The 17,436-nt window shown below is 41.1% G+C and overlaps 2 protein-coding genes across 2 annotated transcripts; one reads left to right on the top strand and one right to left on the bottom strand.

Moving 5' to 3' along the window:
• Window positions 1–1,676: 1,676 nt before the first annotated feature.
• On the bottom strand, window positions 1,677–9,657 carry LOC104942277 (uncharacterized). Its single transcript, XM_010767480.1, has 2 exons — window positions 8,435–9,657; window positions 1,677–1,697 (listed from the first exon to the last, which is right to left on the bottom strand). Exons 1-2 carry the CDS (start codon window positions 9,626–9,628, stop codon window positions 1,677–1,679), a joined length of 1,215 nt encoding a protein of 404 aa, XP_010765782.1. The 5' UTR covers window positions 9,629–9,657.
• Window positions 9,658–13,291: 3,634 nt separating this feature from the next.
• LOC104942276 (transcription termination factor 2, mitochondrial-like) lies at window positions 13,292–15,690 on the top strand. The gene is made up of 2 exons (XM_010767479.1): window positions 13,292–13,381; window positions 14,491–15,690. Exon 2 carries the CDS (start codon window positions 14,511–14,513, stop codon window positions 15,636–15,638), a length of 1,128 nt encoding a protein of 375 aa, XP_010765781.1. The 5' UTR covers window positions 13,292–13,381; window positions 14,491–14,510; the 3' UTR covers window positions 15,639–15,690.
• The last annotated feature ends 1,746 nt before the right edge of the window (window positions 15,691–17,436 follow it).

The raw sequence follows: 17,436 nt of genomic DNA, 5'->3' as shown, positions 1-17,436 counted from the left end.
ACCAGATACTGACTGGTTTTCGGACCCCCCCAGACCCTGAGGCTGTGCGAAGTTGCTGGATATTGGCAGGAACTGGAACACGCTGTCGTATACGCCGATCCAGAGCATCCCAAACATGCTCAATGGGTGACATGTTAGGGTTAGGGTTAGGGTTTAACCCTAGGGTTTTCGGACCCCCCCCAGACCCCCCCAATAAAGCAAGAGTGGCCTTTTATTGTGGCCAGCCTAAGGCACACCTGTGCAATAATCATGCTGTCTAATCAGCATCTTGATATTCCACACCTGTGAGGTGGGATGGATTATCTCGGCAAAAGAGAAGTGCTCACTATCACAGATTTTTTCAGATTTGTGAACAATTTTGAGAGAAATGGTTATTTTGTGTATATAGAAAATGTTTTAGATCTTTGAGTTCATCTCATGGAAAATGGGAGCAAAAACAAAAGTGTTGCATTTATATTTTTGTTCAGTGTAAGTAGTAGCACGTGTCACCTGTCACACCACCTGTCACTTGTTATGCATACTAATAGAACAAAAGGGGTATGAATATCACTACTACCCTTAGATCAGAGGGGGATTACATTTTCCAACTTCTCTGCCCTCATCTAACCTGTGCAAACCTTTAAGGCAACACAATGGAATACACCAAAACAAAGGATCTCAGAAATGGGAGCCACCGACACAAATAAAGAGCATGCTTTTTTCTGGTGATATGGGGCTGAGGCACATTATCAGCCGAAGGTCTTCCTGTACAAGCACACACAAAGGACGACAAGCTGCAGAACGCCCAGTGAGGGTCCTGTCCTCCGCAACTCTCAGCACTGATCCCTCGCTCTGCCTGCCTACAGCATTGATTCCTCAGCTCCGAGCAACCGAACGCCCCCACACCATCTTGGTGAGATTTGAAACAGGCAATAAGAAAAAAGTTGAATCTTCTTTGAGTGAAAACTGAATCCTCCACGGGCCTCCCTGTTTAGCTATACCCACACTTGCTCCATACCACGCACAAAGTGCACAGAATCAGATGCGCATTAGAGATTTCAAGTGCCTTTCATTTTTTCTTTCTCCAGAACAATCAGCATCTCAATATGCCTCACCAATCTACTCCCTTTCTTCCCAATATCTCTGTGATCCACCCCATATCTGATGCTTAACTTGACAGCAGTCTTTCATCATAAAGTGGATGGAAATGTGCTTGGAAATCACTCTACTCCACTCTTTTAACCTTGTTTCCTTAAACTATTTTTCTATACCTGGGCTTGCTTGGCAACTTTTGCCCCTTCCGTTTTCTTTTACAGAGGTGATCCGTCAGTCAGATTTTCTGTCAGTCAGCGTGTCACAAGGCAAAGCCGTTCACAAGAAAGTTATCTAAGGCAGAATGTTGCCTGTGGAGGAAACTAAGTGTTTCCATATACGCTCTGTTTCATTTGATGGAGCGGAAAAAAAAGCTGGCCCTTTGTTCAGCCCTCCCTCTCTATAAGTGCAATAAGCAGGTGAAAATAAATCTAATTTCACCCACTAGTATGCCAGCTGAGACAGCTAAATTTAATTCAGCAAACAACCAGCACAGGGCACACTTTCTCTTTTTCTCACTGGTATTGCACTGGCAACATCTAAGAATGTCATCTAAGAGTTATTGTAGCTTGGACCATATTAACATCGTGGACACACACAATTATTTAAATCAAATAAAGAGTTTGCTAATTGGGGATATACTGCTTATTACCTTAATTGCTAAGAGTTACAATAAAAGTTTCATTGAAACAAGTGATTGATGCTGTAAACTGAACAAAATGAAAACACACAAAACTGGTTATTTTTAAGTAACATAACCACTTAGCTAGGGGTAAAATATATTTGTTTCCAATATACATAAAGTAAAACAGTATATTTTAATATTTTAATGTTGTGTGATTTTTCTTTATTTTGCTTTTGCACTCAAATCACTAAGAAGGTCCAAAAGAAATGTGTATCAATATGCTATATCAATATAAAAAAATATGTATGCCATATTTCTTGTTAATGGGGAGGTCATGATTGAATTCAATGAAGCTGACCCCAATCAGACTTAGCATGTAAGTCTGTTTGAGTGCTTGTTATCCTTAAACCCACAGAACTCTGACCGGCTCGCCTCAGATCAGTGTTCACTAAGCTCTTTAGGGCGAAGAGGATCATCTGGCATAAATGTGTCTTGCTCGTATACAATCCCATCGCTGCCTGGCTGTTTGCTTTGATAACTCCAAATCCAAGAATCACCGTCTTTATAAACCCAAGCTTTCAGCTAACATTTACCCAGCCGTGGTGTTCCCACCCTGCTTGCCAATTTTGCAAGGCTTCATTTATTACATTTAGGCTGGACGGTTGCGAGCCTATGGTTTTCTGCCGGCAAAGTGAGCGAATCCGCTGAGTGACACACGGCATGATGAGAGGAAGGAAGAATGTGGGACATGAAGGATGAGAGAGGCAAAGAGGGATGGAGGAGAGGAAGAGCAGGAGGAGGAACGAGACAGTTTACACACACCATCTGTGCATCAAAGGTGTGGCTCTGCTGGATTGCCTTCAAGATGCACGTCTGTGTGATTGTTTTTGAACGAGAGATCTCTTGAATATAGATAGTCTCATTTTCACTCCCCTGTCTACAGAGATCACCCATTTTTCTTTATTTCATCTGCACATGAGTGAGCAAGTCGGCTCGACTGTGTTGTTGTACCCTGCTGTGTGCACAAAAAAAAAATTTCTGCTTCTGAGCTAGGGCTTGTAATTATCTGCTATATGGATGTGGGTAGCTGAACGACATGTAATGAAATTAAAACTTTTGCCATACTTTAAAGTTTTCTCCTGAAACCCATCACCACATTTATAGTCACATTTACTTCTTATATGCCAGAGGAGTCAATTACATGACTAAGAATTTTGTATTTAAGCTCCTTTTGCCTCCAAGAACACTTTCTTCACAAAATGTTCCCTTGTGAGGCTTCACAGTAACACATGAAAAAGGTAGATGAACTAAATGTTGCTTGTAAACCTCACACAATGAGCACAATCACTCCAGGGGATTACAAAAACAGAATGATTGCACCTTCTTCTCTCCATCAGTTTCATCACACGGGGGAGTTTAAGTTTTACAATATGACAGAGAGCGTCTATCACAGCATCTCCGCCCCACGCTCACTAGTTTCTAAGTTATAGACTTCAAATCAAATCTACTGAAAGCCTTTGAGACTTCTAGAGGGAAGCCGGTTTTATTGAGAGCGTTTGATTGGTCCCCGTCTCGCTTGAATTGCCCCTCTGAAAATAACAGACATAAATTCCTGCGTGGCTGCGCTCCAACCAGACACCTCCACATGTCTGGGTGGCGAGCAGACTGCTATTAGGAAAGAAAACCCCAAGTGGCTCGTCTCCCACCAGCGTCTAACAGCACATTTCTTATTTATTAATCCTGACTCAAAGACCTCTGCAACAGTTTTTCCCGCTACACTTTTGCTGTGAATCCAGCCCATCAGCAGTGATCTCTGGTGCATAGTTGGTGCCATTAGCAAATAGCATCACACACCGTCACATTGAGGCTGGACGGCAGCGAGGTACTCTGCTTTCTCTCTCGCATTCGCATTCTAACACTATTCATCCCACCAACTGTTTCACACTCACAGGGCTTACAGCCATCACATTTGTGGGAGTAATGGGCCTGGGAAATTACAGCAGATCGGGCCTCAGCGGGCTCCGCCTGGCAGCCACCAGGGAGCAGCGAACAGACGTGCTGATTCTACAGAACATGGTCTCCTGGTCGGACAGAAAGAGGTGCCCTGGGAGGGAGGGAGGGAGGGAGCCAAGGAGGGATCATGTTAACATCCGGTGGCAGTGATTTTCATTGTTGTGTTGGTGCGAAAAATGGGCCAGTGTGTGTGTGTGTGTGTGTGTGTGTGTGTGTGTGTGTGTGTGTGTGTGTGTGTGTGTGTGTGTGTGTGTGTGTGTGTGTGTGTGTGATAGAAAACTTTTGATAATCTTCAAATTGGGAGTCTAGTCACATGTCTCTGGGTTTTTCTGCAGAAGTTTGTCAAGCCCAAGTGAACACAAGAGGCTCTGGGCAACAACCTGTCGAAGCACAATTTCCTGGCCGATTTCATTGATTATTTTTCAAGCTTTGGTTGTGCTTGCCACGGCAATGGCTCACAGTTTGCCAAGACAAACATGCAGCACACAGACAGACAGAGGCAGACATGCAGCTGAAGCAAGCGCCCCCTCACACGCAGATGGTCTGAGAGATGCCTCAACAATTAAACCGATCCATTTAAACTCTCTCACTGTAACAAGCTGAAGGAAGCCTGCTGCTGGATCTTGCTGTTCTCTGAGGCGTGCTGATTCCTCTGCGCTCTGTCGGGCCCCCCGGGGCCTTGTGTGACCGAGCCCTCTCTTAATTACACCTGAGAGCAGCAAGCAGCTGCTCCTCTTTCACATCTGTTTCTCCATCAATCAAGCCTGTGGAGGGGCATATGGAAATCAAACTGGCAAATATGGAAGACACTCATCCTTAATCTTTATTTTACTGTGTTTTAGAAGATTTTGAAGCTTTGCTTTGATATTAAATCTGACTTTTTTCCTCAGCCAACAGACATTGCTCACCTTGTCCTGTGAGTGTTCATGATGACAGATGTTGTAATAAAGCTATTTTTGAAAACAAAGTTGTGATTCATTCATGGCTCAGCTCTAAATATGATGTTTTTCTCAAATTTGGTTGACTTTCATCATGTATTTTTAATAGAAATGCTTCATCTCAGGGTTGTAAAAATGTGGGCCGGGAGACAATGTTGGCAAAGAACACAGAGCAGTAAACAAAGGAAAGCTTGCTATAGGAAGTCAACACTGTGCTATTATATCTCCTTATATAAATAAAACAAAAGAACAGATTATATCATAACAGGTAAACAATTGGTTTATGATCATAGAAACTCCACCTGTTCCCTGCAGCTGCATCTTCAGATATTGGCCAACATCAAATTAAGAAAAACGATGGATGAGCGTTAATGCTTTATATAGCAGCTGAGCAAATATTTCCTAACAGAAACCATGTTTCTTTGTTGGATTTATTGGCACTACTTACGAAAGTAAATATTTATCAGGGCTCGAAAAGTTGAATTGTGTGGGTGTAATACAATCTGGCAGCTGAAAATATTTCTGAAAGACAAAATCTTGAGATTGAGTCGCAAGATAGAAATCTTCACACCAGTGCCGCTTTGCATTACCAACACCAAAAACTATTTTTGCAACATTTTGAGAACAAACAGGCTCATCAATATTGCAGCTCGATGCTGACTCACATGTTGCATTTCCTCTATGCAACAGTGCAGACTGTAATTTTCAGCCGTGCATGTCAAAAGTAATTTAACACCAAGGACACATTTCCTTTCAGTTGCAGTGCTGTGTCATCTACTATTACATTTTATTGTTTAGATACCGCCTGAAGAAAGGATTTAAAAAGCTTATAAAATGATTTTACTAACTCCTCTATTTTATTATGTTGTAAAGATTTATTATTAAAGGTTTAATAAAAGAAAGCCTTGTGGCTATAAAACTAAGAATATTTCCATCTAAGGAAGCCCTGGGAGGGAAGTAAGATAATCCTGGGGATCCAATGTCCAAGTCTGATCTGGATTAGTAAGAACAAGTTTTATCTGGCAAGACTGTGTTGCACAGATTAAATAAAACCTTCTTTCTACCCGGTCAGAAGTCCTGAACACAAGACACAAAACAATAAAGATCAAAATTACAAATTGGATCATAGGCATTTTTTTCTTTCATTTGCCTCTCAGGGTCACCTGAAGCTATCTAAGACACAGAATAATTTACTGCATATACATCAGGTTATGATAGTTATGCTTGAGAAATCCTAAAATCTAATTTGTCCACCATGGTCAACTCTTTCAGACAATATTCCGAAACCTACATGATGCATATGCACTATATGTCTGTCACTAAGTATATATGTAAGGTAAGTGGGAGCAGCACACTTTGTTGGCGTTTATTGCTAAGTTTTGGAGAAAAGTGGCTTCATGGCCCCGGTGTACAACACAAAGACGGAGAAGTACTCAGTGGCCCCTCTGCAGAGGAAGTCAGGGTCCACCTTCAATACATAATCACAGTAATGAGCATTTGTCTCTCAGTTTCGAAGTCTTTCTAACTGAACAAATCCGATTACATGATGCTAATAAACCATTTTCCAGATCCCACTTTGAAGGTATTGAAATTCATGACACACTGGCGCTGTGGCAACTGCACACATTTTATTCAAATATAAACTGCAGATCTCACTGTATACAATCATGTATTATAAAATGCACAGTTGAATCAATCTGAACAGTGTCAGTTAGTCAATAACATATACAATCTCTATGTATACTCTAATCCTATTTCTTGTTTGGCAATCATAAACTGTAATATTGGATCAATAGTGAAGTTCACTCTAAACTTACTCAGCGCTCAGGAGTTTCAGCAGATATTGATTCAATAATGCAGTTTATGTGCATAGCGTTGGATGAGATGCCTGTTGAACAAAGATAGGAGAACTTACACACAGAAATGCAAGATTCATAAGACACCGCAGGCTTTGAGAAACTAGAAGAGAGGACAGCTGTTCCTAGATCGAATGTCTTTGTCTTGTCATTTTTTTATTGTTTTTCTTTTTGGTAATTACACAATGACCCATCTCCTTGTTGATCTTTTGCAAAACATAGATAATATAGTCATAATGACACCCATAGTCATCATTCCATGTTAACAACAGGGACATTTACTCTTTAAAGCTGTACTGATATTCAATATTTTCGGAACATGTTAAATTTGTAAATGATGGTCCCATTTAGAGTAAATAGAAGATGAAGGGGCTTCATCTCAGTGTAAAATATGAAAGATAAATTAAGCCTTTAGATTGCCTAAAATGTATGTTCAGCGTTTAGTTGAACTTATCTCCATACTCTTGTCACTTCTGGTTCCAAAGAAAACAAGTTGTTGATGGCCAAATTTAAAGCTTAAAAAGGTCATCCACAAACCAATGGGTGACATAATGGTGACTGATTCTACTTTTAATATACAGTCAATTTCTTTTAACCTAACACACCTTTCACCGTTTGTGTTCACTTCTATTGCTCTCATCAATCTTGTTTCCATCAGCAGTTGTACACTATACCTGCCCAGAACCAAAAAGTCAACAGACACAATTAGTGACTTGCTGTTGAACATTGTGGAGCATTTAGCAGCCACAGGGTCAGATATTTCAGATATTGGTGAAGACCCTTACAAATGTTAAGGAGAGTGGATATTGGAATAAGAACTCTAAATTAATGCTAATGTTTCTTTTTGTGCCTGCTAGCATGCCGTGTAACCTTTACGAGTCAATAGTATGTCGATGTTGTATATAAAACTCCTGTCTGCTGCAGCAAACATACATGCTAAGAATGAATCAACTAAAAAGTAAAAACCCAAAAAAAGTAGTTGTATTTATTACTTGAATGTGCATGGCAGAAATAGTGTCACAGTGAAACAATTGTCTGTTGCCTAATGTCTAGACATTTTCTTGGCAGGAAGATTTTAGGTACTTTTCGGTCGTTACTTATTTCCTTGTTGGCATGCAGCAATCTGTTGACAAGAGAGCAGCCTGACTGGTTTAAACTCAGCATTTCATGTCACATTGCAGCCATCCCACATTCTGATCAGATATCAGATAAGGTAAAAACATGTATTACACCCTACTAGCTGCACTGAACGAGTGACAGCATTGACACTTTTTTTCTTTTACGTAACAAAGGATTTTTATGTTTTAAGCTATGGTTTAAGCTATGGTCACAAAATAGTAAACGATTTTGAAAAACACACGTGTAAAAATTCTTCTTCTTTTTGAAACCCAGTCTCAGTCATATGTATCTAAAAAGAAGAGGGAATGAGGACATTATCAACATGACACTGAAACTATACTGTAGCTACAACTGTTTCACAATCACCAAGTAGTGATTATTCAACAGATTTCCGAGCACAGTTAATGCCCTTAAAATGCCTTAGAGCTACATTGCAAAAATGTTAAGAATCAGGTTCATCACTACGAGTAAAACTTTGAGTACAACGAGAATCATATCACGGTATTTCCCTGGTTCTGGGAGGCCTTTGCCTTCCTGTTTTTCATAAAAAACATCACCCCTAGAATCACTCCAACCACCAGCATCCCCACCAGTCCTGCACCCACAGCATAGGCAGTTACATTAGAGGTTTCTGGCTGTTCAGTCACTGGTTTTAAGGTAACATGCTTGATTACTCTCAAAATGGTCTCCTGTTTAGAGACACACTTGTGTGTGTCATCCCAGAAAGTGTCATCACTGTTCTCTTCTTCTTCTGTGTCTTCCTCTCCACCATCATCATAGTAATCCAGGAATACAGAGCCCACTAAAACAACACACCAGTACACCCCTCCATCTTTTACCTCCAGGTTGGAAATGGTCATCGTGGCCCCATTCTCAGACAGTCTGCCCCTCAGATCCTCCGGGACGGGAACATTCATGTCGTTTGAATCGTGGATAAGTCCATTCTCGCCCGATGGTTCTCGACGGTACCACTGCACACTTAGGGAATGTTCTTTGTCAACATCACAATCTAGCAACACGCTCCTGCCTTCTAAAACCACTTTATTTTGGGATTCATTTTTGGGGCAAAGATACAGAGAGTACCGCACTTCAAACAAAGAGGAGAAACAGGAATATTCCCCACTAAGTTCCTCAGAGAAGGCAGGAATCACCAAAGAGAAGTCCTCTGATTTCTCATCAAGTGAGAGGTTCATCTTCATGTTGCTACTATTGAACAACCCCAGTGGGGTCTCCCATTGCTGGTTGGTTCCTTCAGAGGGGCATTTTAATACAACTCTTTCTCCTTGTGTGGCAAAAATGTCCCTGCTTTCACTGTTGTCTTGTAGCTGCATGTTTTGGAAACTGACACAAGTCTTACCTTTGCTCACAAGACAGTAAAAGTGGCTGTTGTTCTCTAATGCGCTTTTGTCAAACAAGAGGGACGCGCCATTGTTTTGGACCTTTATTACTCCCTGCAACTCCTTCACCAGAAGGTCCAGAGCCACACTGCTATCCAGTAACAGTATAGGCTTGTAAAGTGGATATGTTTCATAGTACCAGCGTACGGAGGTTCCTTCTGAACCAATGGAAGTGTTGTTGCACAGAAGCTTGGCACCTTCATCTTCTTTCACAACGATCTCTTCAGATTCAACCTCCTTATCGCACACAGAGAGCTGCTGGGTGTTCTGGCTCTCTAGAGTCTGGTGCAGCCAGCATTCCCTCCTGTAAATCCCAGAGTCCTTGTGTGTGAGTTGACTGATCTGGAGCCCAAGCAGGTGCTGAACTTTGTTGATGTGAATGCGACCCTGGAGGTCATCAGGAGGTGTAGATGGGCTTTCAGACGAGGAGTTGCCAAGAAGCTGGTCTCCCTCCGGAGCACAACGATAAACAACAATATAATCCACTCCAAAACAATATCCCATCTCGATAGTGGTGCCCTTTGCTCTGAACACTGGCTCTACTTCCTTACTGAGGACCATGTGGAGGAGCACGGGAAGCAGAAACTCAAGGAACCTAATGGAGGTCATGGTGTCTGTCACCCTCAAGGAAGTGTGCTTACTGTAAGCCTTGTAATTCATTCACTTTGGTTTGTCCCTCTAGCTCCGCCTCCAGCTAATATCAGTTCCTGCTCCACATTCTTCCACAAACACTCTTAGTTTCTGAGTGACAGGCTAATGAACACACACAGACACATACACATATACACCAAACATACAGGGGAAGTTATTGACAGGAGTCGTCTCAAAGTAACTGGACATTAATGTTAAAAACTGTCTGAAGTGCGAGACAACCAATAACGACAAACATAAGCCATGAGACAGAACATGAAAAGGGGATTATCCTAGTTGTACATTAACTGTGTTGAAGGACAGGTTTTCACTCCACTATGGGAGCGCTCAGTCACCGTGCAAGGTCGCTTCACAGCAGTTGAGAGGGAGTGTTAATGTGCATGTGTGCTTTTTTTCTGGTCAATTAACAAGTATTTGAACGTGTATGCAGTGCATGTACCATCATGCTCTTATTCATTGAGCACACTAATCTGAACTACATCTAAACATCAGGTAATCTATCTGGCAGTGATTCCTCTGGAACCGTGAGAAAACACAAAGGACTCATTCAGTATTGTTTTATTTATCAGCTGAAAGGATCTGCGTCTTATGGTTTCATACCTTGCAACAGTTGAGCAATATGATATGCAACATAAAAACTGTAAAATCAAAATAGCCTCAACTCAATGAATATTAAACCATTTAAAACATGTGTGGTCATCTGTGCTTCTACAAGTGGCGTCATGATGTTGCACGTAAGAAATGTGTTTTATTTGGTTAATATTGAGATTTGAAATTGTAGCTGTCTTCGTGAGTGTATAATTCCTTTTTTAATAACACAATATAGCTGGGAGAGTATAATCTGTTAATAATAAATAGCTCTTGCCCGATCTCCTGCCCAATAAGTAAAGGTGTCCCCACAAATCCAATGTTGCTCTATACTACACGGTTTCACACTATGAAGCTTTGTGTAACAGCTCTTTCCAGCTAATGAAATGTAGATGAGAATACACTACAAATATATACATTTCTTACTGGTGATGCATTCAAGGTTAAACTCCTTTAGTTTTAAATTGTACAACCAGGAAACACAATAGGAGCAACAAAAGAATAAACTTATGCTAAGCAATGTAAAACAGAATGTTATTTTACTCTTACATTAGAGTTTAATATGAAAAAGTCTCCTTTATCAAGAACTGTGTTGTTTTTGTTCAGCATGCTCTCTCTATCTCTTTCGGTTTCTCAGTCTGTAAATGCCCAGGGCTATCTCTAGTATTATATGACAGAGTACACTGTCGGGAAAACCCTGTACTTTAACCAACAGTGCAGGAAGTGGGTCGGAGGATAATCTTTGTATCAAATGATGCCTTTGCAGTGGACAATAGAAACTACTTTTTTAATTGTATTTGGACAAAATTGCCTCTGTGATGAGGCGTATTTAATTTCTTAATTCAACAAAGCAGCACCCGGTGTGTGTGAGCATCTGCAATGACTCTGACAACTGGTACCAAATTGTGCTTGTGGTGCTCAGTGGCAGTTTGGAAAAGCTTTTACTTTCATTCTTCCTTTACATCTCTGTGCCCACATTTAATCGGAAAACCCCCATTATGCTATTATTCTTTGATTTGGTGACGGTGCTGTAACCTGGTTACAGTTGAGTCCTTCATTTGAGTGTTATAAAACACAATAAAGTTACAGTAAGTACATTGCGTCGTCATGTCACAAGTCTAGGCAAGTTATGCACATTGGACACCACCATCATATTTATAAGAGGGGTAATTGCATCTCAGTCTCAAACAGATCTGGGGACTTGAATTCTGCATACAGCCCGTATCCTTTATGCATTTGTTACTTATCTTTGCCAAGTAAGCTTCCAAATGTTTTTGCTTGAGTTGGCTCCTAAAAAAACCTACTTAAGTTCCTCACACCTGCAGAAATAACAGGAGCACTATTGCCAGATGTGTTTGATTGCGTGACTTTGCTTAAACACTTGATACAGGTAGGGGAAACTTTAACAGGTTGACTGCAAAGAGAAGAAGGGTGAAAGACAGTGTTTACCCTGCAGGCCTACATGCTGTTTTATGCCTCTGCTCCACACAAAATAAAGTCCTCTCCCATGAAACACATGTCTCTTCTCTGTGTTGTGCTTGGTCACAATCTACCTATCACATCATACATATCTGTGCAATCTGATGACCAGCTCACTCCTGTCAACATATTGGATAAAGGAAAGAGGCACCAACCTGTTTTCCTTTGAGGCGCATCATCTGTTTACTGGTACATAAACTCTAATGAACCTAGCTACCCACTCAGCAGCAGCGGCTCTGGGAACAGCTTGCAGAGCTGGTGATCAAGCATCATGATTAAGCACCAACTGTGAGAAAACTCTCCGTGTGTTCAGTCCAATTCAGCCCTGCACTGATTAGGCTCATCAGGGCCCCGTATGCTGCAGGGCTTGGAGGCGCACCAACTGCTGTTTGAGATACAGACTTTTGCCACAGATATTTCACTACTGGACATATGGGCTACAATAAAAGAGCAGAGCTTTGAAAGGAGGAATACATTAGGGCATTGGGAGCATGCAATGAATTAACACTTTTCTACATTGTGCATGATGCAATAAAAAAAGGAAATCAAAGTTATTTCAGGGTCACATTTGTATTTTTGATGACTTAGTAGTGTTTTCCTCAAGTATTGGACACCGCGTCTGCACGACGCTGATCTCTCTTAATAGCAGAACAGGAAACCAGTTTCATAACACAACTTTGGTCGGATAGAAAATGATGTTAATGTTGATGCTAAAGAGTGTATTATCTGAAGATAGGCCCTTCAGCGGTGTTTCCTTTGATGGCTCCATGGGTTTTTGTGTGGCCTGAAACAGATTTGTATTTGTTAGAGGCTTAAAAGGAAAGGAAACAATAAGATATACCTAAAAAAGTGCATTTGAATACTATGTTAACAATGAATATAGGGTATTTCAAACACATTAACACAGATGGTGCTAAGAAACCTTGGACAGTAGTGACAGGATTTGGGGTGGCAGTACCGGAAAAAGGTCTTGGAATCAGCAGAAGAACATCTGATAGATTGGGGGTGAGGAGAAAGGAGAAGGCCGATGGACTGTCAAAGGGGCCTTTAAAGAAGGGTATTGTAGAAATGCAAATACATGTAAGTAAGGCCGAGGTCAAATGTGTAATCTGGGAGAAAGTAAATGTGGCAAGAAAGGTAGGAAAAAGAGGGGAAAGGGAGGCATCTACATCAAATTCAAAATAGTGTCGTGTAGTGTCTGTAATAGGAGAGAATAAACCATGTTGAACAGATTGAGATTAGGGCACTGTGCACAAAACATAATGTTAAAATTAATAGTGCACCAGACTGGTTTGTCTGGGAGTCAATAGAGTACGCAGTAAAGAGATGTAAAAGTATGAAACATAGAGGGAGGAGTACAGGATGTCACTTTAAAGGTAGTATTGAGCATGAATGAGGCAGCACAGGTTAGGGCATTGTGATATTTGCTGGGGGTTTATAGGATTTTAGGTGTTTCTTTCTTGTCTTTGTTTAATCTCATTTTATTGTGAGGGATTTAGAATAAGAAGTAAGTACTGTCTGATCCACACTATGGAACAGAAAGGTGGCGGTAATGCACCATTGAGCTGGATGCCAACCGCCTTCAAACCCGAAGAAGAAGACAGTTTCATAACAATACGTCACGTCCTCTGACCGCTGCTTAAGGTAACTCATTTCATTTAAAGATGCCAAAATACTAGCTATACCTTTAACATATTTACACCACTTTGTCAACAGTGACTGATAGTTACCATGTTAAGCCATGTGGTTAAATTACGTGATGTTCCGCGAGGCCACTGTCTCTTAGTTAGCTAACAAGCAGGCTACATACCTAGCATGTTTCTATGACTAAAAAACAGCATTTCATTTAAGGAGACTTTTATTTTGAAATTGCGGAATGAGTGTAGCCTATTTAGGTATCCGCGTAAACTCTGATAAGATCGAGACAATTTTAATGTGCTTAAATTGCACTAAGGTTGCTCATTATAGTTTTGAATGTGTTAGCTGATGGTTGTTGAACCATCCACGAGTTTGATCATGATTTCCCCTGTGAAACATCTGGAACCAGCTGTGCAGAATAGTATAAAATACTGTGTTATCAGAGCAAGGCTGTTTTGGGCGTAATATATAACTGGTTATGAATTAGAAGGTTGTAAATGTTATGCATGATGTGCAAAAATGTTGATTATGGTTGATGAAATGTGTTGATGTTCACAACATGTAAACATCTGGGTGCACTCTGTGTTGAAGCAGCATGGAGATTACATTACAAATGGCTTTTTCATCACTACACAAACAGCAAATCACTTTAATACAGGTAGTAGTCCCAATGTGTTTTAGTGGAAAATACATTGAGATAATACATTTCTGTCAGCATTCTGTAAACATTTCTGTCAGCATTCTTGTTTTAAAGGGGGACGTTTACATGAACTAGCACAACTGTGATTGTTTACATTTACTTTTCTTATCTGTGGGGCTTAGTGACAACAGGAAGCCCCAGAGAAATCCCCTGACTGCATAACGTTAAGAGGATATTGTTGTACAACTGCCTGAGGTTTCCGTGGATAGAGAAACAAAAGTATTTTACATCTGGTAGTATCCTGTCTTGATAGGAGCACATGGCCGACAGTGACACACCGTTGGCCTTTCAGAGCATCACCACAGCTGATACCATTGTTTGATTAATGTTTGATATGTTATTCTGTATCACTGTAATGGTCTGCTCATCATAAAGCTCCCTCTGCTATAAATTATTAATTCTCTTGCTCCTTTAGGTTATCTACCTCATGACTCAATGTTGCGTTTGATCGCAACATCCCTGTGCCTCAGATGCCAAAGTGCCGCAGCTCTATCTTTACACATAAGACCATGTGCAACACTCATCCCAGCAGAGAACCAGCAGACTGTGGAGGCTCTCTACGATCTCTCTGTGGACATCCAGAAGGTGCGGAAACTAAATAGCTGGGTCTTGCATCAGAGCCCAGCCTACACTAAGGAGGTAGCAGACCTGCTGAAGGACTTAGGGGCCTCGGGCCCTGTCATTGCCCGGATCCTCACAGTTCACCCTGAGGCGGTTCTCTGCCAGCCGGAGCAGATGCAGACTCAGAGGGAGCTGTGGATGTCTGTGTGCCCGAAACACAAAGAGCTGGTTGGTATCATTGAGAACTTCCCAGCCTCCTTCTTCACTTCCTCCAGCCACCACGACAACCAGCGGAACAACATCACTTTCTTCCAGAGCCTTAACCTCAACAAGAGAATTATCACTAAGCTCATGGCCAGCGCTCCGCTGAGCTTCAGTCGCCCGGTGGAGCAGAACGAGGTGATGGTGCGCACCCTCCAGCAGGCTTACCAGGAGCTCGGGGGGGAGGAGGCCAACATGAAGATCTGGCTGCAGAAGCTGCTGAGTCAGAACCCGTTTGTTCTCATGAAGCCCCCTGAGGTTCTAAGGGAGAACCTGCTGTTTCTGAGGGACAAGGGTTTCAGCACCGCCGAGCTCCTCCACCTGCTCTCCAAACTCAGGGGATTTGTCACTGAGCTGAACCCCGACAGCATGCGCCGCACCCTGGCGTACTCACTGGACACCATTGGCTGCTCCGAGGCAGAGCTGCGGCACATCGTCCTCAACTGCCCGGCTGTGCTTTACTACCCTGAGGATATTCTGGCCGAGCGCTTTAAAGGCCTGCTCAGTGTTGGAATCAGCATGTTGCAAATCAAAGAGACTCCGACCGTTTTGGAACTGACCACGCAGATAGTGAATTATCGCATCCAGCGACTGATGGTGCACGGGTATGACGTAAGGACAGGTAGTCTGGAGGTCCTTAATGGCACTAAAAAGGACTTTGAGATGAGCTATGGAAAATTACATCTACGTAGTGAAAGACCTATCTTTAACCCTGTCGCCCCTCTAAAAGTGTATGACTGACATCATTTGTATGGATTAAATCAAGAGAATTAAAGTTTAAACTGGATGTGTATTAATATTCTTATTATTTATGTTATTCAGGATTAAAGTGTGCACCCATTTCAAACATTTAATTAATAATGGGATACATCTGTTTATCCCACATATATCTATTTATGCCACTTTAACTTGAGTGTCTTTTGGAAAGTATCTCAGTATGCTCGATTTATGGGTGTAAATACAGGCTAAATGTATATTTAAGGTGTGCAAAATTAGGATGAAGGATCATACTTAAGTATTTGAGAGTCCCTTTCTGCTGCCAAAATATTCAACCTGGTGGAATTCAAAGTAATTTAAATCCAATCAACAGACTACTTTTGAGTCATGAGACAAGCCCTTATTTCCTGTAATAATGAAGTGTATCTAAACACCAAATGCAGAACATTAAAATATTCACCCGGATCAAAGAAAACTCACAATATTTCAGTCTGATGGCATTACAAATTAAATGCATCACACTTACTGCAGGAGTAAATTTGTGTTGAGTGATTAGGTATCAACTTCCCAGAGAGTAAGACAAATGTATTGGCATCAAAATATTTAGGAGAGAGTCCCTTGCCAAATAAAGAATGTATTACAGCTTATTTGCGAGTCACTTTATTACAATAACTTCAAAATTCAAGGCTTTTATTGTCATTCGTACATAGCTTCAGTGTAGTTATGACGATGAACATCTTAGTTTACAGGCTCCTCCAACAGTGCAACACAATAAAACAGATAAAATAGTGCAAGTAAATACAATAAAATAGAATGGAAGTAGTGCCATAAGAGTCTATACAAGTAATAAATAATTTGTAAGTTACAAACAGGTGAATGTTATGGATGTTCTTAGTTCAGGTGTTTAACAGTCTTATGGCCTGTGGAATAAAACACTGCATAATATAACTGGGTAATGAGTATAACTGCGGACAAACAAGCCTGTTCAAAGCTTTTTATTTACAGCCTGTGTAAGTCTCTTATTTTCACACAATGTTCTTGGCAGCACTGTTTCCCTCAGGGAAAAAATCAGTGGCAGATTTGTATTGTTAGTTTACAGATGGAGACACTTCACTATATGCCATTTCACTACAGAAATGTCATTATAATTTTAAAGGAATTCAAATGCTATTGAAAGATGAGAAAAAGAAAAGTCAGGAAAATGTCCTATGATTTGAACGGTTTCTTTAAATGCACTTTTCAATATTAATTCAAAAAGCAGTTTCAGTTCTTTCATGTAAAATAGATTTTCGATTATATTTGGCTTAATTAATGAGCTTTTCCTGTCTGTGTGCGTCATTCAGAGGTAAAAAGACTGCTTTTGGGCTAGTGCCCACTTTTACTTAAGTGTCGGCCACAAAATCAATACACAATTTTACTGAGCATTGTCTAATCAAAGGAGGGCATTGCAAAAAGGTTGTGTTTTGAATGTGTCTTAATATTTCAAAGCCAGCAAAAGCCCTTGAAGCATGTGAAAGAGTGCCCTTTAATGGGAGTGGGCTCCACGGCTAATGAAGCCATGACTTTATGCCTGAAGGTTCCTACTCTGTGTAAGATGGGGGTCACAACAAAAACAGAGAGAGGACTTGTGTGTCCAGAGGGACGAGGTGGGACAGGAGGGGGGGGGGATTATATACTTTAACAACTTCCACTGCCCATCTGCCACTTCCTGCATCAAACAGCAAGGCTCTGTAGTCATGGTGATAGCCACTGGGCAGATTATGCGAAAGTGAGCGCATCTGGTAATGAATTTGTGCTCAGCAGATGGATGCTTGAGTTCATT

Source organism: Notothenia coriiceps, unplaced genomic scaffold, assembly GCF_000735185.1.
Source record: "Notothenia coriiceps isolate Sejong01 unplaced genomic scaffold, NC01 NC01_scaffold00004428, whole genome shotgun sequence".
Taxonomy (NCBI): domain Eukaryota; kingdom Metazoa; phylum Chordata; class Actinopteri; order Perciformes; family Nototheniidae; genus Notothenia; species Notothenia coriiceps.
The sequence above is the reverse complement of the archived record's forward strand: the minus strand, read 5'-3'. Positions and strand labels throughout refer to the sequence as shown.